The sequence below is a fragment of the Manihot esculenta genome, chromosome 7 (assembly GCF_001659605.2).
Source record: "Manihot esculenta cultivar AM560-2 chromosome 7, M.esculenta_v8, whole genome shotgun sequence".
Lineage (NCBI taxonomy): Eukaryota > Viridiplantae > Streptophyta > Magnoliopsida > Malpighiales > Euphorbiaceae > Manihot > Manihot esculenta.
In genome coordinates this window covers 5,000-28,701 of record NC_035167.2, presented here as the reverse complement: position 1 = coordinate 28,701, position 23,702 = coordinate 5,000, and the positions used below count along the sequence as shown (strand labels likewise).

The 23,702-nt window shown below is 32.3% G+C and overlaps 1 protein-coding gene and 1 pseudogene across 1 annotated transcript; both read right to left on the bottom strand.

The window, feature by feature from the left end:
• Nucleotides 1-11,596: 11,596 nt before the first annotated feature.
• LOC110619424 (fructose-bisphosphate aldolase 6, cytosolic) lies at nucleotides 11,597-14,124 on the bottom strand. Its single transcript, XM_021762863.2, has 3 exons — nucleotides 13,967-14,124; nucleotides 12,809-13,036; nucleotides 11,597-12,647 (listed from the first exon to the last, which is right to left on the bottom strand). Exons 1-3 carry the CDS (start codon nucleotides 13,992-13,994, stop codon nucleotides 11,827-11,829), a joined length of 1,077 nt encoding a protein of 358 aa, XP_021618555.1. The 5' UTR covers nucleotides 13,995-14,124; the 3' UTR covers nucleotides 11,597-11,826.
• A 3,001-nt stretch (nucleotides 14,125-17,125) lies between these two features.
• On the bottom strand, nucleotides 17,126-23,105 carry LOC110619252 (annotated as a pseudogene).
• Nucleotides 23,106-23,702: the final 597 nt, after the last annotated feature.

The window sequence follows — 23,702 nt, the reverse complement described above, 5'->3', positions numbered from 1 at the left end:
GTTCTTTCTCTTGGCATTGGGGCCCTCATAGCTGGATTTTCTTGTATTAATTCATCATGAACAGCATGTCTAGCATGGGCAGCAGGTTGTGCCACGTTTTCAGCCATCTTTGTGGCTTGGTGGTGTGATTCAGATGCTTCATAAGGTGGATCTGCGATAAGGTGTGCTTCCTGCGCAGATTCGGCTTCAGTTGTCTCCCAAAGCCAACTTGCTTGCTTCCCTAATCTCTTGATTGTGCGCTCAATTTCTGGATCATAAGACAGAGTTTTCCTATGTCCAGATCTGGTCATGAAAGGAAAATAAATCAGTTAAATCAATTTCCCGGCAACGGCGCCAATTTTTGACTGTCGATTGTCAAAGTCGATCAAAAATAACCTTTCTGGTTATCAACAATTGTACAACTGCAAATAGTGGTGAAAGGATTGAATCCGCAGGGAATTGAAAACTTACCTATCTTTCTTATCAAGACCAAAAGAACACACTGAAAGTAAACTGAAAGCAAACTGAAAGCAAAGTAACTGAAAGCAAAATAAAAATAAAGTGCAATAAAAGTAAAAAGGGGGGTTTTGAGATTGATTGAATTGATCTAATGCTGAAAGCAATAAAAGAAAGTGAATAGTAAAAATAAAGAGAAATCAATAATGAGAAAGATCTAGTTGAAGAATTGGATCCACTTTAGTTGTTGGGATGGATCATTGACACTTAGTTTCCCTTGATAGATTCAATAGATTAGTTATGGAGATCAAAGACGCTTCTCACCACCATGTCTCTCCTTAATCATAAACCAATTAGGGAACGTCCTCTAATTAATCACTAATCAACAAGTTGCCAAGGAACGTCCTTGGGCCTTAGGCATCAAAACAACTGTCAATTGCATTAAAAAATAGAGAGATCTAATCCTAACTACCCAAATGCATGGTGATATTGCTAGATTATGCAACTTCCTTAGTTTTTACACCAAGTGTTCTTATGTTTGAACAATCCAAGCAATTACGGACTCAAAATTATTCAAACTAACAATATATTACCTTGCAATCAAGAATCAAGTGGCCACATTGATCATAATAATAAAGAAATAATGGAATCAAGCATGAAATTGCACAAATATTGAATAACCAAAAGATAAACAACTTATGTTCAGATCTCACAATCTATAAAACAACTAAAGCATCACCTAATTTTCAACTAGAACAAAAGGTTTCAGCCACTCATGGCTGAAATAAAATAAGAAAATAAAGAAAGGAAGAAGAAGAGATGGTGCCACTTGCAATCCCGTATGTGTGTCCAAGGGAGAGTAGAAAAAGCATGGAGAGGCTCCTTATGTGTCTTTTTATAGTTGAAAGTGTTGCCCTAGGTCCTTACTTGCTGCCTAAGTTGTTAAATTGCTGCCCAAATGCTGCCCATGCCGCCCAACCTTGCACATTAATGAGGTGGAGCCTCTCTTTTGAATTTTGAATTTTGAATGTCCAAGACTTGAGGTGGCATGTGTGACTTCTTTGGCTTCTTTGACAAGCTGAATTTGAATTTCAAATTTGAATGTGCATCTTCTAAAGATTTGGCTTCTTCAATAAGGAAAATGATTCTTAAAGATCTTGAATTTCAAACTGCTCTGCAGACTGCACTTTCCTTATTTAGCACTTTCCTTAATGAGCTGAATCTTGATTTTGAATTTTGAATTCTCTTAAGGATTTGAAATTTGAATATCAAATTACTTTCCTTATTTGGCTCCTTTCAAGTTGCACTTGGCATGCTTGCTCTCCTTTGCTCCATTTTAGGCAGTTTTAGGGGCATTTTCACCAAATTGTCTCTTTACATCATTTTCTGCAGAATAAGATTAAAATCACAAAATTAGACAAAGAAAGTGTAAATTAACATCAATAACATCATGATAATATGGTCTAAATTATGCTCTATGAAATACTCTCTCTCTTTTTTTAACTAATTAATTAAACCTTTTAATTAACTAATTATATCAGACCTTAAGCCACATTAAGTAGACCTAGGAATGTATAGCGAAATTCAAATGAGCCCATTGATAATGTTTTAAACAAAACACTTATTAATGGCCCGATAAGAAAAGACCAAAGTACCCTTTTTGCAAATTTCATCGTGTGCGATCCTGTAGGACTATTCAATGTTGACAATAGATTTTTAAGATCCATAAATTATAATTAGTTTCTAGTAAGATATTATAATTACCCAAATTGAATAGTTATGGATTTGCTAAAAAAATCACCGAACTAGTGAACTAGTACAATCCTTTACCATAAGATATTATGATTTGTATAAGGTATGAAATAAGTCATTCTTACTCATTGCTAAAATATTTTTCCTTGACCTATTAGTGATATTGAATCAATCAACTTGGATGTAGCCACACTCTTCTCAATTTCATTAGTCAAGTGACCGATGATATTTTTTCTTTCTTCGAAAGAGGCAATCCCTTCACTTCTCGCATATTGCTTAGCATGAATTATGGCATACCTAATCATAACTGTACTTGCCAACCCATTTACCAACGCATTAGGTGTAAGTCAAAGCATACAAGGACTCATCTAGACATCCATAGAGATTTTCAGTCTAAGGATTTCTAGTATAAGTATCACTAGAGAGAAACTTATGACTTTCAACCATGTAGTGTTCTTGTAAGTGGATCATTTCAAATACAACGTTCTTAACTTGTATTTATATTCTCTAATTGATATCCAATATCCTATGACCCGTAAAACATTATCATCTCATAGAGACCATACTAACCTTAGTTCAATGTCACTCCCATGACAAAGATTGACTAGGGAGGTTCAGAATGTTGTTCTTTAAAGTTTCAATGTTTTACTACTAAGTGCCTCACACTTGATAACTTGAACAGACCCAACATTCAAGGATCTTTTATCAATTTAATATGTACAGTAATAAACAAAGTGATAAAACAGATGTCTCATCTTTATTTATTGTAGATAAAATGTCTTTAAAATATACATGGGACTAGGGCTTACACTAACACATATAGCATATGGCCAGTGATTCTCATTCCATATAATTTTCCACTTTGGATGTGGATGAAGCAATCAAATTGTATTTTGTTGATGCTTATTCTTGGTCCTAAAGGTCCTGGTGATGCAATTGATGTCTATCTACAACCTTTGGTTGAAGAACTAAAAGAGTTCTGGGAAGTTGGAGTTGAGACATTTGATGCATCAATAAGATAAAATTTTTCTTTACGTGCTGCCTTGTTATGGACCATTAATGATTTTCCAGTATATGGGAATTTATATGAATAGAGTACCAAGGGAAAATTGGCTTGTCTTTGTTGTAACAAAGAAACTTTTTCATTAAGATTAGCTCATGGTTGCAAGTAGTGTTATATGGGACATCGGTGTTATCTTCCCACTACTCATAAATGGAAGAATGAGAAGGAGTCATTTGATGGTAGAAAAGATCATAGATTAAATGGAAGAATGAGAAGGAGTCATTTGATGGTAGAAAAGATCATAGATTACCTCCAAAGCCTTTGTCTGGTATTGAAATCCTTGAACAAGTGCAAGACCTGCTGCACTGTACTGTGCAGAGTGCATGTTGCTGCAAGTATAGATGTTGCACAATCAGCACTTCCAGTGCAGCAAGTAGCACTTGTCACACTGTGCAGGCATTGCACAATAGCATTATGTTGTGCACAAGTGCAACACTTGTTGCACTGTGCAGGTGCTGCACAACAACACATGCTACACTGTGTTGTGCAGCACTTGTTGCACTTGTGCACAATGTAGCAATTGCTGCACTATGTAGGTGCAACACTTGTTGTACAGTGCATAAGTGCAGCAGGTGCTACACAGCATAGTGCAGCACTTGGTGCACTTGGTTGTGCAGCAAGTGTGGGCTGCTACTTGTCACTTTGCAAGTGCAGTTGCTCTGTGCACTGTGTGTGAAAAATTACATAGTATGAAAAATTGACTATTAAATTTCATGTACTTGTAGATTCAAGTGGTGCCAAAAAGTTTAAGAAGGTAAGAGGAAGAAATATAGTCAAACATGTGGCAAGTTTGAAAAGGAGAGAGAAACTCAAAATCACTTTTTACAATAATCATGCTATTGGGAAGAATCACAAGTCTTTTTCTAGGCATCTAGGGAAGATAATACATAATCGTCAAATTTGTCCTATTCGAGTGAGTTCATAGACACAAATTGATAATGATAAAAAAGACCATATGTGGGAAGCTGTTAAGATATTAATTATTATTTTATTTATATATTTCTTTTTCTATTCTCATTAATTAAACATACGTATTTATGAAAGACTTGGCAATGTATATAGGAAGCATTTGAAGGTGAAGATTTAGAAAGCCACAAAGATGATGTTCTTAAGCATATGTAAGAATTATGAATAAGTGGAGGGGAAGGATGCATTTCACGTATGTAAAGGACAAACTTAGGCAATAAGCTTTGAAGAAAGTTCCCCTTGGTATAGATAAAGAAGATTGGGAATGGTTGATAAAGAATCATTTTAGTACTGAAAAGTTCAAGGTACATATTATAAAAATTCAAATTTTAAGTAATGAGAGAGCTATGATTTTTTTATTTTTTTTAATTTGTATATTTAGGAACTAAGTGCTTGAAACTCAAAGAACAAGGTCAATTTAACAATGCCTCCTCATACTGGAAGTAAGCCTATTAGAGAGCTCATTTACGAATTGATAAGGCAGAAAAAGAAAACATTGTTGATGAGTCTCCATTGAGAAAAACAATATATTTTATGAAATGATAAGAAATATATATAAAAATTTATATGTATATATCATTTCTTTGTATAGGGAGGCTAAGATGGTAATCCGCCAGATTTAGCAACTATATTTTTTGAGAGTCGCAAGAAGAATGATAAGCTTATTGAACCTAAGACCATTGAAAAATATGCAAGTCATTAATTAATTGATATAATAGTTTACCATTTAGCATATTTATGTTCTTATTTGATTATCTTATATTGTAGGATGAAATACAAGAAGCAATGTAAGTGGAACCAAATCTTTCTACCATTGAAGCTGTTGAAAAGTGTTTTGGACCTTCACAGTCATGTGGTTGGTTCTGGTGGTGGAGTGAAGCGTACGCATCTAAAGGAAGCATCTTGTAAGAAAGCTCAACTTGAGGCTTAACTAAGTGAAAGTCAAGAAAAAAACAAAGAGATGAAAAGTCGGTTAAATTCATTAGAAAGTGAAGTTCAAGTGCTTAAAGAGATGATTTTATCTCAAAACTGTAATACCCGGCTCGAGTCCGGCATCGGAATTCCTATCGTCCGGTGGAATCTCGGGTGTCGGAACCCTCGAGAAGGGTAATACATATGTTTTTTAAGGTATTTTCACTGGTTTTCATGTTTTGAAGGGTTAAAAGACTTGAGTTTTGAAAGCAAAGCAACAAGGGAGAAATGCAAAGGTTCGACCGCCGAAGGTCACTTTCGGCCGCCGAAACTTGCTTCTTTTGCTCAAAACCTTCATAAGTCACCAAAACTCTTAAAACTCTTGAAAGATTTGATGAAAATCATGGAAAACATGAAAGTCAACGTAGGAGAGGCTGAAACTCACCTCTGGCTGCAAGTGGAGGAGAAATAACCTCCTTCCACCGACCCTTGGCCCTTTTATAGGTGGCTGGCCAGACCACCTTCGGCAGCCGAACGTGAAGCCGCAACCACATGATCAGTTTATGTATGTTTCTTTATTGTTGTATGTTTATGAGCAAAACCAGGCTTAACATTATGAGTTTGATCCGCCTAGAGCCATGAGGAGCTCTAGTAGGGATTAGTAGAGAACAGAGAGTGTGCATGCACAGGTTAAGCCTGAAAATGAAGAAAAGGTTTATGTTTTTATAGCAAATGTATGATCATGTATGGGATTGCACAGGTATACAGACAGGATAGCAGGCTTACTACGGGTCCCGGCGACCTTAAGTCGATCTAGATCCTAGTGCCGGTGGCAGTTCGGTTTCCGGGCTGTTACAAAAACAATGCTCCACCCTCAACTTCCTCACCTCCAACTGGATCACCATCAACTTGATTAAAAATCTTTGAAAAGGTCATTTACTATCTTTCTAAGATATTAAATATTATAAAATTATTTATCTTTGTCTTTTCTTGATATGAAAGTGCACTTCTACTATTAACCGTTGCTTGGAAAGAATATTATTAAAGTGAAGATAATTATGATCTTGCTAAATATTAAAGTGTACTTCTAATTACTTTTTTTTTTAAAAAGTTTTACAGCCCCTTCTTCAATTAAGTCTGACTTTTTTGAAGTATAGCTAATTGACAATAGTGATTTTTATGTTTTTTAAAAGGGTAAACTGTAATTTAGTCCCTCTGGTTTAGTGAAATGCAATCTTTTGTCCCTCTGTTTTAAAAAATCTTTAATTTAGTCACTGTGATTTTTAAAAATTATGACATTAGTCCCTCCCGTTAGATTTTCAGTTAAATCACCGTTAATTTTAGTTAAAAAGACTAAAATACCCATTCTCTCTCCTTCCTCTTCCTCCTCCTCTTCCTCTTCCTCTTCTCCTTCTCGATCTCCTTATTCTGCTTCTTCTTCTTCTTCTTTGATACCATGGATGAAATTGGTCCTATATTCAACTGTGCGTAGTGGACCTTTGACAGTTGTTTTGATGAAAGGACAATGTTTACGTTTGCTTCCTGCACCATTGGCTGGTTGTGAAAAAGCCCTTGTATGGTCCTGGGATGGTTCTGCAATTGGGGGACTAGGAGGCAAATCTGAAGGAAATTTGGTTAAGGGAGGTGTAATTCTACATTGTTTAAATTCACTTCTTAAATATTCCGCTGTCCTCGTTCAGCCTCTCAGTAGATATGACCTTGATGAATCTGGAAGAGTCATTACTATGGATGCACCATTGCCCCTCAATAACTCTGATGGTTCAATTGCTCGCATAGAGAATGAATTAGTTCTATCTGAAGATGAGAGAGTGAAATTGAACTCCCTGTTAACCCAGTTGACAAAGAAGATGGGATTGTCGACAATTGGTTATATTCGATTGTTGAAGCTTTTCAATATAAAAGAGTCAGACCACTTTGCACCTGATCAGAGTTATGAATGGGTACCACTAAGTGTGGAATTTGGGATGCCACTTTTTAGTCCAAAATTATGTAATAATATATGTAAAAGAGTTGTATAGTCTGACTTGCTTCAGTCAGATTCTTTTACTGGACATCATGATGCAATGCAAGGCCTGCGGAAGAAGTTGCGTGAAGTCTGTGCAGAGTATCAAGCAACAGGTCCTGCTGCCAAACTTCTTTACCAGAAAGCGAAGTCAAAGGACTCATCTCCGCATCTTATCAACTATGCCAGTGGAAGATGGAATCCCCTTACGGAACCATCTTTCCCCATTACTGGAGCCATGAGTGAGCATCAGAGATTAAAACTTGCTAATCGTTATCGTTGTAGTACAGAAGTTCTGAGTTTTAATGGTAGCATACTAAGGTCTGTCTACTTCATTGTTACAATTTTCCTATAGTAATTGATTCCTTGAATGAACTTTAGAAGAAGAAGAAGAAGTAGAAGAAGGAGATCGGGAAGGAGAAGGAGAAGAAGAAGAAGAAGAGGAGGAAGAGAAAGGAGAGAGAATGTATATTTTAGTCTTTTTAACTAAAATTAACGGTGATTTAACTGAAAATCTAACGGGAGGGACTAATGTCATAGTTTTTAAAAATCACAGTGACTAAATTAAAGATTTTTTAAAACAGAGGGACAAGATTGCATTTCACTAAACCAGAGGGACTAAATTACAGTTTATCCTTTTTAAAATGTCAACTATTTAGATTATAGGGACTGAAATTTTTAGTCGCAATTAATTATAAATGTAAATTTATTTTTTTTAATTGCAACTGTTATTCTAATTGTTGTTACCTTCATACAACTATCACTATTGTTAATAATAAAAAAATAAAATTTTTAATTGCGAAGGTTTTTTTATCACTATTATCTTCACACTACCGTCACTATTACTAATAATAAAAATATATAATTTTGAATTGCGAAAATAATTCCAGTCGCAATAGTACGTTTTTGCGACCACCATTAAGTACTTTCTCTAGAATGTATTTGCGACGAGTAATTTTTCCGTCTTTGTAAATTTTTAATGACGAAACCTGTTGCGACAGCATACGACGAGATAATGTTGGTCGCTATTTATTTTTTACAACAGATAACTAACTTTTAGCAACTGAAATTCCTTTTGCTAAAGCTATTTTCTTATAGTGCCAACAGCTATTAAGCAATGACCAATATGAATTGTCTTTTTGCAAAGAATATGATATAGGCTATAGTACTATGATGATAACAGTGAAAGTTGTATGCACGCATCCAAAAATATTCAAGTTTAATCCTCTAGCATGAATCTCTATTAACCCTTCATTGTGATTTCTAAATAATAGGATATTTAGGCCAATAATAAAATTAATTTTTGTTATTCTTTACACATGCACAGCAAATATGCAATTAAACCATTTAATATTATATTCCAGTTTAATGAGTCTTCCCATCTGCAAGAAGCATGTTAGAGAATACATATGCTCCTTAATGTTTACAGTAAGATCAGAAAGCACCGTCCTTCCCTCAATTCTCAGGTTCTTGGCCAAGTTAAGGAAATAAGTTTAAATTTTAACTGCGAGTGAGTTAAATTTAAATATATTTAATAAAATATCACAAATGATAGATAAAGTTTGTTAAAAGTTATCACTCTCCTTAAATTTTAACTTTTAAGTGTAATCTCTTTTTAAATTTTAACTTTTAAGTGCGAATAGATTGAATATAAATTTATTTTTTATAAACGATGTGTTCCCAATTTTTGATAAAAATTTAAAAAATTAATTATATTTTGACTCTCTCTAAAACGTTAATATTGTATTCGTCACTGCTTATATTTTGATTTTTTACATTACAATACAGTCCATAATTGCACTATTAAGGATTAAATTTCATAGTTTAATTAATGAAATTTTATATTGTAACTAATAATTCTAAACTAAATTAGCAAGTTAACATTTGTTATGAACCTGGATTATATGAATTCATCAATCAAGTTAACATTTGTGAATTCATGAAAATTATAAAATGCATAAAACCAACATTAAAAAAAGTTTAATTATATCTACATCCAATGCTATTGCCATTCTAGGCAAAACCAAAGCAGATGAAATTTCTCGGCCAGAATAGACAAAGAAAAGAAAAGAGATTGACAAAGTGGCAGGCTGATGAGGAACCTTGCTCTTCAATAACAAACATGATGGTACCATACAAGCACAAATCACAAACTCAACTGATCATCCACATTCACAAGCAAGCAACTGTGTCATATGTTCGTCACAGATAATTAAGGAACTCTTTTCGTACTCTGTAAAGAGTAAAGAAGCTTCCTTTCAGGAGAAGCCAAAGAAATTGGAGACATTTCAGTCATTTTCACCAGCCAAAAGTACCACTAGTCTCTTCTTTTACTCAGCTTTCTTTCTTTTCTCTCTTTTCTTCTTCTTTCTCTGCATATTTCTTGAAGCCAGCCAGCCATCCATCTGCCAGTTTTAGTCATTGATACAGTCAATTAAAGGAAAGGATATTACATGACAATTATGGGAAAGAACTGAAAATTAAAGCACACCCAGTTTCTAGGTTTTGGTCACTGTGGTGGTGGTGGAGGAGGAGCAGTGATGGGTAGAGTGTGATTTTTGAAATGACAAGTTACTGAGATTTTAAGCAAAAGTTTTCTTCTTCCTTACTATTTTTGATCCAGAAATAGCTAATGCAAACTCAACAGCGTAACCTTTAAATAGATTTTGATGCTATTTTAATTTATAGTAATTCAGATTCATCTTCAGTTAATTAGATTGGCTCATAAACTAGTGCAGTTATCGTTTTTGCTAAGGTCAGTCTCAGCCTGCATGAGTCGATCATTCATTTATCTTTTCAATGCTCACTTTTCTTACACATCTGAGGGTTGGGACTGCAAATTCATTTGGGTGCGTGCTCAGCCGGTTCTTGTTTTCGCAGTGGTTAACAACTGCATTATATATATATATATATAAACATTTTCATGTAGGAAAAAGGGCCTGGGCCTAAAAAATGGCTAAGAAAACATGGAACCCACATCATGCGCATGGCAATGTACAATGAACTTCTATATGATGCTTAATAAAATTAAAATTAAGTTTTAAATTTAATTTATTCAAATATTTTGATTTAGGCAAATTATTACTAAACACTTGTACTATATGCATGCAGCAGCTTCACTTATAAAAATGTAAATTTTTTCTTGAATTATAGATGAATATTGTGTGTGAGAGTAAGCACATGAACTAATACTTACCTTTGATTTAAAATTGAATTGGTAAAGACAAATAATATTTTTTAAAAAATTAATAATAAAAATATTATTTTATATTTTTAATATTACAAATAGTAAAAACATTATATAATTAAAATATTACAAATTAATAATATTTATAATATTGTTGGCTTAAAATGTAAAATAATATTTTTAGTATTAAAAATATTCTTTAACATTTCTATTTTTATAGAAATATACTAACTATTACATCAAAAGATTTAAATAAATTAAATCAAAATTTTAGTTTTAAACAAAATTAGACACGTCCAATGCAGGAATAAAAATAAAATCTTCCACATATTAAATATACGTGTTAAATAAATTTTACATAAAAAATTCATTAATAAAAATATTTTGAAAGAATAAGAAAGCACTATACAGTCTGAAACTTCTAATAATAATAATATTATATTATAATAGTCTAATCATAACATATCGTTTGCATTTAGATTCAAAATTTCTCAAGCTCGTCACCGAAAGACGTCAAGGAAATTTTATACGACGATTCGAAGAGTATAAACTAAATTAACCAAAGAAGAGACGAAGTGGCCATCAAAGAAATTTTATTTGACGATTCGAAGAGTATAAACCAAATTAACCAAAGAAGAGACGAAGTGGCCATCACTGGAAAGAATAACGTTCTGCAACAAACAAGTAATTTAAGAGTAAGATTTGTATTTAAATTTTGAACTCGACGCTCAATTTCTATCAGCCTTTACCCTTGCCATTGCTTGCCTGCTACATTATCAACATAAACGAACAAGAATACAGCTTACTTGAAGACAAGCAGCAACCCCCTTCTCAGCAAACGACGCCCAGCTCGCAAGTCTTGCTTTTCCATTTTTGGCTCTCTTAACTAGGCTAGGCTCTCATTCTCAGAATGTATTGCTCCTTTTATCCAATTAGCAAGCGAACAAGCTCGCAGATCCAAGCACACACATCCAGAAGAACGTTAGAAAATTCCTTTTTGAGAATATCAACATTGCATATGAAATTATTTTGAAATTTTATTAATTTCCTTATCATCAACATATTTTAAGAAATTAACATTACATATTAGAAATACACGATAATAATTAGTTTGCAGGTACTAATAATTAAATATTTAAAAAATTAATTATTATAAAATATAAATTATTTTTGAAAAGATTAATAACTGTATAAAAAAATTTTCCTAGGCATATATATGCAAACACAAGGAAATTAGAACACGGTGGGCAAAACGTGATTCAGAAAAGAAAAGAGAAAACGGTTCATTCAATTTTTCATTAGAACTGTAGGAAAACAAAACGTAACCAGTTCTCAATCGAAACTGTCCAAAAACCATTCAAATTAAACACGCCAATATTTCCTCAAGCCTTCTTATTATGCTACTTCGCGCTATAACTGATCAGCAACTTAAGAGGGGAAAGGGGAAAAGATTAAATGAAGCCCTACAATTACAATGCCGCAGACCTCTTAGTATTTGTAGTCCTTGACATGGAGGCTCTCTGCAGCACCCTCGCCAAGAGTGGCATCGCCCTTGTAAGCTCCAAGAGTGGCCTCTGAGTTGGCCTTGCACCTGACAATGAATGCATCCTGAGCCTTCTTCACATTCTCCTCCTTGCCTGCCCAAGCCTTGAGGGTGCTCTGCTGAAGAGCACGTCCAAAAGAAAAGGACAATGACCATGGCTTCTTGGTCTTGAGCTTGTTCATGGCATTGAGGTTGAGGGTTGCTTCCTCCTCACTTTGGCCACCAGACAAGAATACAATGGCAGGAACTGCAGCAGGCACAGTGCGTTGGAGGGCGAGGACTGTGTACTCAGCAATCACCTCAGGTGCAACCTTTTTGGATTCTGATCCTGGTGTCACCATATTGGGCTTCAAAAGAGTTCCCTCAAGCAAGACATGGTGGTCATTGAGAGCTTTGTAGCATGCAGCAAGTACTCGTTCGGTAACCTCAGCACACTTGTTGATGTCATGAGGCCCATCTACCAAGATCTCAGGCTCAACAATAGGTACCAAGCCATTCTCCTGGCAAATGATGGCATATCTGGCCAACCCATTGGCATTCTCGTTGATTGCAAGCTGAGATGGCTCATTGGGGCCAATCTTGAGCACAGCACGCCATTTGGCGAAGCGTGCACCAGCTTCATAATACTTTTGGCAACGCTGGGCAAGGCCATCAAGACCCTGGGTTGTAGTCTCACCATTGGTACCAGCAAGCTCAACAGTACCCTTGTCAACCTTAATACCAGGGAGGACACCACCCTCCTTCAAGATGTCAACAAAAGGCTTGCCTAAAGAAAGTAGTATTCAAGGGAAAAAGTCAACAGAAGAGCATAGCATTCAGGGGGAGGAAAAGAAAACTACATTGATAAGAAATTACTTATAGGACAAAATTAATCAACCAGCATGACATAAATTCCACATCTGTCCAAAAATTCACTCACAAAAATACCTGATTTAGACTTCTGGTACAGTGTTTCCTCAAAAAGAATCACACCGCTGAGGTATTGGAGGGCACCAGGGGTGGTGAATAGGAGCTCACGAAGAGCCCTTCTGTTGTCCTCAACATTCTCAACATTGATGCTGGCTAGACGCTTGCCAATTGTGCCTGTAGACTCATCGGCAGCGAGAATACCCTTTCCAGGGGTGCCAATGTAAGCAGCATTGGCAATGAGCTCATCTGCAATGAGAGAGAAAAATCTTATTAGACGTTTAGATGCATATATGAGGAAGGAATTTGAAACCAATTAGACAAGCATCAAGATCTGGAAGGCCCAGCAAAATTCATTCAATTTGAAGATCAAACTCACAACATAAAATCAAGAAACCAATCAAAGCGCCAAATTCAGCGGCGACTAATAACATACTAACATTTACGCTTGTCCAACGTTTAACATCATTTATCACAAGATTTCATTCGATCAAGGTACCTGGCATTCATTCGATTCCAAATCATCGCGATTTAGAAACAGAAAACAAAATATAATTACATCATGAATGATAATAACATAGTTTCCTTTGTTCAGGTGACCCAAGTGATTCAGCTTAGCTGAACACACTTCATGACTCAAAAGACGAGTGCGTAAATCAGAAGTTTGTACACCACAAGACTAGTTAGTTGATCGATCAAAACAGAGAACTGCAACCATTTCGTTCTACAAACTACTGTTCTTCGTAAAGTGAACTATAATAAAAAAGGATTTGATAGTCTAGAATTAAAAAAAAAAAAAAAACAGCTCATTAAGAAATTTGCAGAGAACAAACAGATCTACTCATGCCATAACACTCGTCACACAAATGAAAACGCAAATCAGATAGGTAGATCATAATTAAGAAGAAGAATCAGATTCCAACGAAAACACAGTGATCGGGGAAATCATATAAAGAATCAAAACAAGTTCAGCATCTCTAATTCAGCAATAGATCTAACAGATAATCTGAAAATGAAAAGAATCAAATAAGAACAAACTCAGATCTAATCAAGTCAGAACAATGAACAAAACAACAGTAACCGAAGATAAGATCTAACAAGAAAATAGCCTTAAAAAAACTCCAGATTCAAGCCAAACAAGCTAAAACCAAAGAAAGGAGAATAAGAAGAAGAGGTTACCGGCGTATTTGCCCTTGTAGCAAGACATTATCGAATTATGAATAGTAGAAACAGAGATTACTAGAGATGGTTTTGAGAGAGAGATAGAGCAAGGGGCATTAGGGGTTTTATTTGAGGGAGGGGTGGGTTTAGGAGGAGAAAAAGGCCAGAAAATTAAGTAAAGGTTGCATTTTTTTCACGTAACGGTGTACCGCCGTTGTACTTCACGTTCCCCTTTGGCCGTTTTCATCTTTTACTCTTTTGCCCTTTCAACTCTCGTCCTATTATTTACTTAATGGTTAATCGCCTTGACTTTGGGCCGAAGCATAGGAATTAACGGAAGGATAAAACTGGAAAATCGGTGTGTATCAAAACCACATGCCGTGAACACGTGGGCAGAAGATGGTAAAAAACTTGACAAAACCAGACAACAAAAATCATTATTGGATCCACAGTGGGTAGGTAGTGCGGACGCTGTGGTCTGGACGGGGTTTGGTTTAGATCGAGATTCGGACCACAGTTGGCCACCCACCTAAAAACCGATAGCGACCAAAACCAGCGGTTAGGTTGTGGTTTTCTGAAAAATTTCTGTTTTAAAGTTTTTTCATCTGCCCTGGTGCCACCTGCCCTTCTTTCTCCTATTCTGTTCTGAATGTGATATTGCTTAAATCTAAAATCAGAAAAGAATTGTGCTCTTTTTGAAAGCGATCATGTTCTGAATGTGATATTGCTTAATTAGTATCCTTTTATATTTTAATTATAAAATACGAAAATATTAAATTTTTGGTAAATTTAAGTAAAACTGAATTTGAATTGAAAATATTTTTTAATTTATAAATTAAGTCAAGCTAAACCTTTTATTAAACCAAATAAAAATTTAAAATTTTTTGTTTTATTTTTTTTTGGATAAATCATGATGCACTCTGTTAGCAACAATGCAGTGTTTTTAATTAATAATAAATAATTTATTCTTATATTTTCGTTCAATTAATAAAATAAATTTCTGATTAAATTAAACTTCAATTAAACATAAATTAAAGAAGTTAATTGAAATTAAAGTAATTAAATTATTATAAATATTAAAACTATAGTACTAAATTATTATAAATATTTAAATTATATAAACTAAATTATTATAAAATTAAAATTTATAATTAAATTATTATATTTTAATAATAAATTTTAATAAAATAATTATTTTTATTAATATGGTGAAACCACATATGCTAGTGATGAATAGCAGGCAATTAAAGAGCTTGGAGAAACATTATAATTAAAACTGCATTTGTTTTAAAAAAATAATTTATATTTAAAAAATATTTTTTTAATGACAATTTATTTTTTATTATTTAATTTTAATTTATTAAATAAAATTTATTAATAAATTTATATATAAAAGTCTTAATTTTGATTTCAAAATAAAAAATAATTTATTTTTTAATTAGAAGAATATTTTTTATTAATTAAATTTTTAAATGTTTAAAAATTAAAAAATATAAAAAAATATTTTCAAAAAAAATATTTTTCATTAAATAAACGAAAATTAAAATTTTATTTATATGTCAAAAATAATTTATATTTGAAAAATATTTGTTTACAGTGAAAAATATTTTTCAATAAAATAAGTTATTTTTTATTATTTAATTTTAATTTAAAAATAATATATTAATAATTATATATATATAAATTCTAATAAAATATTTAAAGTATAGAAAATAAATTTCTTTTTTAAAAAAATTATTTTCTTTATCAGTAAAATATTTTTTGTTAATTAAATTTTTTAAATAACTCAAATATTATAAAATGTTGAAAATATTTTTTTGCTGACAGCAATTAAATGGTTAAAAAAATAAAAATTACATATATAATTTAATTAAAATTTTATTTTTGAAAAGAGAAAAGTCGTCCATTTCATGCTCCTGCCTTCAACTCATAAGGTTCGAGAATTTCGCCGGCAACATGACTCAGAATCAATTAATTAAAGAATTTGCCCCACCAGGAAGCGTGGATCCAACGCAGTATACATTTAATTAAAAAAAAAAAGCAATTTATAAGAAAATAATAAATAATTTCTCAAGTCCAATAATGATAATAACAATAATAAATTTACTTATTGACATTTCTCAAATCCAATTGATTGCTACGAATTATATAATTCATGGGTTTGGAACCCCTCCTACTTTCTTTTGTTTTTTTGAAATAAAGAAAAAATAAAAAATATATTCCCTAACACAGTATTTAATTAACTATGAAAATTCAAATTACTAGAAAATATTAAAATTTTGTTATTTTTTATTTTAAGGAAAATAATTCATTTTCTCTGATTTTATTAAATTACTTATTGAAAAATAATGCTGTATGTGTGTGATTTTGGTTATAGGGTCTTTTTAAGCAATCTAAAATTTTTGTTCTCCGTTTTTTAATCTTCTCCTCCCCGATCGTCAGCTTGCTTTGCCTCCATAATGCTTTTATTCTTCCCTTTGGTCTGTCTGTAAAACTTAGAGTATGAGCAATTGATTCTTCTCAAAGTCTTTATTGACTTGATTTAGGTGTTTTTTGCATTTGATAATAATTTCCGTAATTGTTCTCATGAAAAATTATATTTGAATTGTTATTTAATTTTTAAAGTGGGTTGTTACTACATAATATATCATGTAGTATATATTTTAATTTGACTTAATTATATGTATAATTAATAAACAATTAAAAAGCTATATAATCTATACACTGCACTATTTGTGTTATGTAATATGCTTAACCTTAAAGAAAACTAATACAATTTTTGTATTTTAATTTGATATAATTTTTATAAAATTTCAATTTGATTTTCAAGCTAAATTAAAGTAATAAAATAAATTCAGCTTAATATAATTTTTTAAATTTTAATATAATTTTTCAATTTAATTTAAAATTTTTAAAAATGAATACACTTTCATTTCTGATCCCTTATAAAAACCATAATAAAAAAAATCTAATCCCTTAATTTATTAGTTTATTAGTAATAAACTGAAATTATAAGTTTAAAAAATGTAATAAATAAACTGTCATTTAATTTTAGAATTTATAACTTTATTTTACTTGTTTATAAATTTAGATACTCTTTTATTTCTATAATGTTGTAATTGAGTTTTAATGCGTTTTATATTTTGTAAAGAAAAAAAAAAGAATTTCGGGCAATCCCTAGTTGCGTAGGTAAGTCCAAGTAGTGTCGGGCCACGTACAGTTTTCTGAGTTGCTTAGCGCCGACCCATCATGAATGTGTCTAATGGTTTCTAGCAAAGTTTCCCTCCTTAGTGGTTTGCGCAAATGGTAATTCGTTCCTGCGCTCTTCATCCTCTCCCAATCTTCGCTTGAAGTATGCGCTGTTAATGCTACTACAGGTATGTGAAAGTTGTAAGATCTCTCTTCCTCCCTTATTTATCTTATTGCTTCATACCCATTCATCACTGGCATCTGTTAGAAGGAATATTGGTGTGCAAGATCTCTCTTCCTCCCTTATTTGTTTTATTGCTTCGTACCCATTCATCACTGGCATCTGTTAGGAGGAATATTGATGTGCAGTACAAATTATATACACTCGAATCACTTTGATTATATGTGTGCTAATAGCTATAGCTTCAAAAAGAAGAAAATTATAGTGTTTACCTCACAGTCCATTAGTATATAATCATATGGAGGATAAGGAGAAGTGGAGGAAGTTTCATATTTCCTTTGTTCTTGTAAACCAAGACGGACTAATTGTAGAGCTTCCTCTCCATTTTGACGGAGCTCAACAGATGCATCCAATCTCGATAGATTAATCATGACCATGGGTGTCAAAATTATAAAAAATAACCTATTAAAAACAACAAATATGAATTGTGTATATAGTGAATAAAATCAAATTCACAAGAATTTGATACTAAGAATTTTCAAATAATGATGAGTTAAAATTAAAATGAAAGCAATTAAAGAAGGCGATAATTAAAAGAGAAATAAACAATGTAAACAAATTCTAATGGAAGTTTAGGATCCATTTTAATTTGAAAATTGATCATCGAAACAAAAATACTTTTATTTATTCCAATAAATTAGTTATAGTTATGAAAACCGCTCCACATAACCAATCTCTCCTTATATTTAAATTAATTAGGAAATGTTCACTAATTAACCTTAGTCAACAAATTGCCCAAAAAACGTATTTGAAATTTTATTTGTCAATCGCCTTAAGAATTAGAAAGACTTAATTTTAACCAACCAACCAAATCGCATGATGAGTTTAAGTTAGATCATACAATTTCTTAGTGCGTTACACTAATTGTTACTTATTCAATAATCTAAGTAATTATAGATTTCAAGTATTCAAATTAATAATATATTACTTTGAAATTAAGAACAATGGGCCCTATTTATAAAATAACAAAGCAATAATAATATGAAAAACTAAATTTGCATAAATATTAGAAGAGTAAAAGATGAACAATTGTATCTAAATCTCACAATTCATGTATAAACTGAAATTTCACTCTAACTTCAACTAGAAATAAAGAGTTTAGCCACTCATGGGTTTCAAAGAAAATATAAAAACGAATAGAGAATTCAAGATAAAGGCTCGATGCTGAAGAATAAATCTTTTAGCTGTCCTAAATGATGGGCTTATATAGGTGCTTAACCCTAGTAAAGTCCTTTTGGGAATAAGAATTCTTCTTTGCTTTGAATTAGTAATCCTTCATTTAATATGTTTCTTCTATGGATAAAACTCCTTGACTTGAGGAGGATATGGTGCCGCACTAAAGGAGGAGAAATTGTGTAGGTCCTACGGCTTTTAATGAGGAGACCTGGTCTTTTAATTTTTAAATTTGAATTTTTTCTGCTTACTGTTAGGTTCTATACAGACTGTTGATTTGCTTAGTAGTTTGGGCAAATTGCTGGTCAAATCAACCATCTGAGAATAGTTAACTCGCTTGCGGGTCTGGGCCATTCATGGCTTCTGTGCAGTATGATTATTTGATGAGTTTTCCCAAAACGCTGATCAAGTCAATTTCAGCGCTTTTAAACCACTATTTATCAAATCTTTTTCTCTTTTTGCTTCTCTATGAAATATAACAAAAAATACAAAATTAGTTAGAAAAATATTCAATTCAATGCTAAGAAAAGTATGAAAAATGTGTTGAAATTATGTTTGATCAGCCACATTACGTAAAAATAAATTATCTTCAGCAACCATGAATCTCAACCCACTCAAGGGTTTATCATTGCATTGGTTACTATGAAATTCTTCTACTTTCTCTTCTTTTTGTTCTACTTCTATCTCTAAAGATCCAACTGAATATTTCCTGGCTAGATAATGTCTTGGTTTCCTATGTTTTCTCATCCTTGAGCTACCTTCTCCAAGCAGAAGCGAGTGTCCATAATATTGCGAAGTTGACGATCTTTTTCAGCTACGACAATGCATTGGTGATGATGTTTCAGGATCTCTAACAAATTTTCCACTATGATATGTAAATTCTCTCTTGATTTTGATCAATGGAACTCTATGGTGCAAGGTACCCCAAAATTCTGGTAAAAGTTTAATTATCTTATATAAGTGAGATCCATGAAAAGGTTTCAGCAAAATGTCATTGTCTGGATGGATCATATCCTTTTCAAGGCTTCCAGGGTTGATGCTTCGAGAGGTTGGTTTATCTAACTAGACAACTTTGCAATAAGATCTGCGAAGGCCTCTTCTAAATTTAGTTACAACTCCATAGAGTTCTTGAAATGGTCCAACACTAAGATCAATGACAAGCAATATAAAGCTTGAAGAATGTCTAAAATTGCCTTCACTTCTTTGAGAAGGTAGTCTTTGTTCTATACCATCCAAGGCACTTAAAGGAACATCTTTTGATCTGCTACTAGAAATTTCACTCTTGGAACAAAAACAAAAATCTGATCTTTCTGAAGAATTGTAAGGTGAAACATTCTGCTCAGATTTTGTCTTTCTTAATGTAGAATGGAGGTGTTCTCATTTTCTCACAACCGATGCATCTATCCCCAAGCTCTCCATAAACTAGTGTACAATTCTTCACCTCTCAGCAGTTTGAATCATGAGAACAACATGGGATCTTTCAGTCTTGGGACTAGAACCAAGTTTTGACTGCCAAGGACTGAAGCCACAAATTTTAAGTCTAGGAGTAGAAACTGAATACTGATGTGTGGTACAAAATCTAGTTTCAATATCACCCATTGTATTATTGGTTGAAGGACTCCCAACTGATGCAATAAGGAAAGTGTTGAACCTAAAGCAAGTTCACTTCTCTTTATCTACAATTTTTATTTCTCCACCCATCAAACGTACCTAAGACAGATTTAGATGTTAGATATCAAAATATATCCAAATTGGATAAAAAAGAGTAAGTAGGAAATTGATTCAAAATTTTGATTAGGCCCTGCAATATAACATACCAAAGACTGAACTATTCCACGTCCTAGGCTAGTGCCTCCTTGCCAAAATGTTGTTTCTTTAACTTGAACAAAATTTTCAAAGACTAATCTTTGTTTCTCCTTAGGAATTCCTTTACCTGTGTCATCCACCTCAAATACAAAACTCCGTACAATTTGGATTTTGCTTCATTGAATTTATGGCTTTCACATCATTATCTTCTTTGTTTTCAGTAAACCTGTAAGAAAGGTGTTTCTAGAAATCATTCGGATTGGAAGCAATTATCTTATTTTCTATACCAGGCTTTCATGCCCATGCTCGAGCTAATACATGCCCTTCAGAAGTAAACTTAACAGCATTCTGAGTAAATTGCAAAGGACTTGTCTCAGCTTTCCCCAATCTCCTTTTACTTGAGAAAATTCAAGAACAGATCCATCAGAAGGATCTAACACAACATCTACACCTTTTCTCATACCCACAAGATGAAACAAATCTACCACATCTTTAAGAAGGTGGGCTAAATCAAATTCTTCTGAATCAACCTGCTTCCACCTTGCTCGTATCGAGAATAGAATTCAATAAACCTAAAAATGTAATGTAATACTATATCAAGGAGATTTCTAAAAGAATCCATCAATATATAATGGTGCTTTCAGTGAACTTACCTACTAGGTTCTTTGCACAATCGTCCATTTTATGTAAATTTGTTTCTAATTTATAACCTAGACAAGCTTCTTCATAGCTTATCTCTATCAATCCAGTAATGCCTCTAAGGCAGCACGAATATCATGGCTAACTCTAGCAAAGGCAAGAATCTTGTTCATGCTCTTTCTCTCTACTTGTTGAGTAACTTCCATTTGTTTTATCAATGCTGAACACAAGTATATCTCACTGGTTGTAGCCCTAACAATCAACAATACAAAAATAAGTATAGAGATGAAGACTGCAGCTATCATTACCATCAATAGAATGAGAGCAATTTTGGTGCTCCTATGAACGTTACTTGCAAATCTATTATATAGGAAAGCCAATGCATATACCTGAAATCCAAATACTATAGTGTTAGATATATGCTTGTAACAATGGTAATAATAACTCTTTCCATGCATATGCAATGCATTTAGATTTCTTTAATGTCTGTTACCCGCTTTGATTATTATGCTTTCATGAGAAAGAAATTAAATCTTTTATACCATCTAAAGAATAAAAAAAAAAAAATTCAAATGCCAACAAGTTAAATGTTAGAGAGTGTCAAACAAATTATATTTTGATAATTAATATCTAGTATCATGTTAAATTTAGAAAGAGTATTGCATAAGTTACAATTAAATTCATTTTAATAGAAGCTTATAGGAGTAAGTAAGTTACATATCAAAACAAATAGTTAATGAAAAAATTATTATTTAGTCTCTGTAATATAAGTAAATTTAATAGGTAGTCTCTCAATTTTAAAAAATATATTAAAATGTCTTAAGGTTTTAAAATATCTATTAATTATTTTCTCTATTGATTTTTCCTTTTAAATATTTTAGAAAATTTTAAAATGTTCTCATTATGTAAGGACTAACTAGTAAATATTTTTCTAAAACTAAGGGACTAATTAATAATTTTTTCATATATAAGGACTAAATAGTATAATATTTAATGGTTAAAACTAACAAAATTAATTAATTAATAGTAAATTTCATGTAGTTAATTTAATGTTATAATCGACCATTTATAGTTTGTCTTTTAAATTTCTTATATATCCAATGTAGAAAAAAACTAGTCATTTTTTGAAGAAATGAATCATACCAATTGCACTCCAACAATTTCAAGCGAAGAATAGAAAACTCTACTTCGTCTCCCCGACCTTCAAAATTGAAGGTCTTAGCATACCATTGTTGGGCACGCAAGAAACATCTCTAACAATAATTTGATCTCCATGCAGCTTAAATAAATTGAAGGAAACTGATTTTCCAATTACTACAATTTAAGTGTTTGGTAACCCATTTGCAAAAACTTTCCCATTTTTTGCAGCAAAGTATAGGCTTCCACGATAAAGATCAATATCCATAAAGAAATTAATGAATGCTTTTACGGGAAACCTTAAGGAGATAACACCTTGTCCATGTATAGTAATTGAATTAAGAAAGAGAAGATCATGGGCACTGTTCCAACCATTTCCTAACGAGGCATATCCATTAGTACTTGCTAAAGCTTCTTGAATCCAGCTTGCATTAGCCAAAATGTTAAACCAGGATTCAAAGGCATCTTCATATAGCCTTCATATCTGTGTCTACAGGTTGCTTATAGCAAGTGTATTTGATTGGCTTGTTTGTGGAACTTGAATTAGAAGAAGTTGTAGAGTTAGAGTACATTGCAAAAGTCTGGTTACCTTCGACATAGTGTGCAAAAATGTTTCCTTCCAATCCAATATATGAAATCTGCTATATGTGAGGAATTATTGAAATTGTTTAAAATAATATTAGAGCAACGTGCATGCAATGGAAAAATTGAAAAATTTTAAAATATTTTTTCTTGTTGGAATTAGATCATGAATCTCTGGTGAAAGGAAATAGATAGAAGATACTGAACCTTATTTTGGAGGTCAAACTGCAAGAGGTCACTTCCATTGAGAGATGAACTCAAAATTCTTGCTAAATTTACTGCAGACGAGTTTATTGGCAGTTTATCTGTATTTTCGATTTGAAATAGCAATATAGAGCATAACATGTTAGCATTCAAATCAACTTTTTCTTTCATATGCTGAACGATCTTATACCAACTTAGGATCACTATACATGGAAGAAGCAACGAGTGAGTTGAACTTCATTGGATCTTCTAGTTGTGATCAAACAAGGCTAAATCTTCTTCTTCTTCTTCATTTGTGGAAAGCATAGGAATGAATATCAATAAACGAGTAGTGCATTTCAAGAAGAAGAAGAAGGAGGGGTTATTAGGGTAAAATTGGGTTTTAACAATATCCTTTTTAACCGAAAGAGAGAAAAAATAAAAATATTTTAGTAGATTTTTTAAATCTCTTCATCTATTTTTAATGAAAAAAAGAATGAAAATACTATTTCGTTGATCGAAAAAAAAGATAAAAATATTTTAAAAAATTTTTCAAAAGATTTTTTCAAATTGAAAAACAATGACGATGCTAATAGATTAAATAGTAAATTTTTCTATTTTAAAATATTGTCTTAATAAAAAGGATTAATGGGTCCAAACATGCTAGCAAGAAATGGTTTCGAGAAACATTATCATACAAATAGAAATTAAGACTTTTTTATGTGTAGAAAATAATTTGTATTTAGAATTTGTTTTTTTGAAAAATATTTTTTAAAAAATAATTTATTTATTATTATTTAATTT

What these genes read in the sequence shown, in the direction of transcription:
- LOC110619424 (XM_021762863.2), bottom strand. Translation starts at nt 13,994, where the DNA reads ATGTCTTGCTACAAGGGCAAATACGCCG. An exon ending in CTACAAGGGCAAATACGCCG is followed by an intron (nt 13,037 to 13,966) that starts GTAACCTCTTCT and finishes CTCTCATTGCAG; the next exon opens with ATGAGCTCATTGCCAATGCT. An exon ending in GTACCAGAAGTCTAAATCAG is followed by an intron (nt 12,648 to 12,808) that starts GTATTTTTGTGA and finishes TACTTTCTTTAG; the next exon opens with GCAAGCCTTTTGTTGACATC.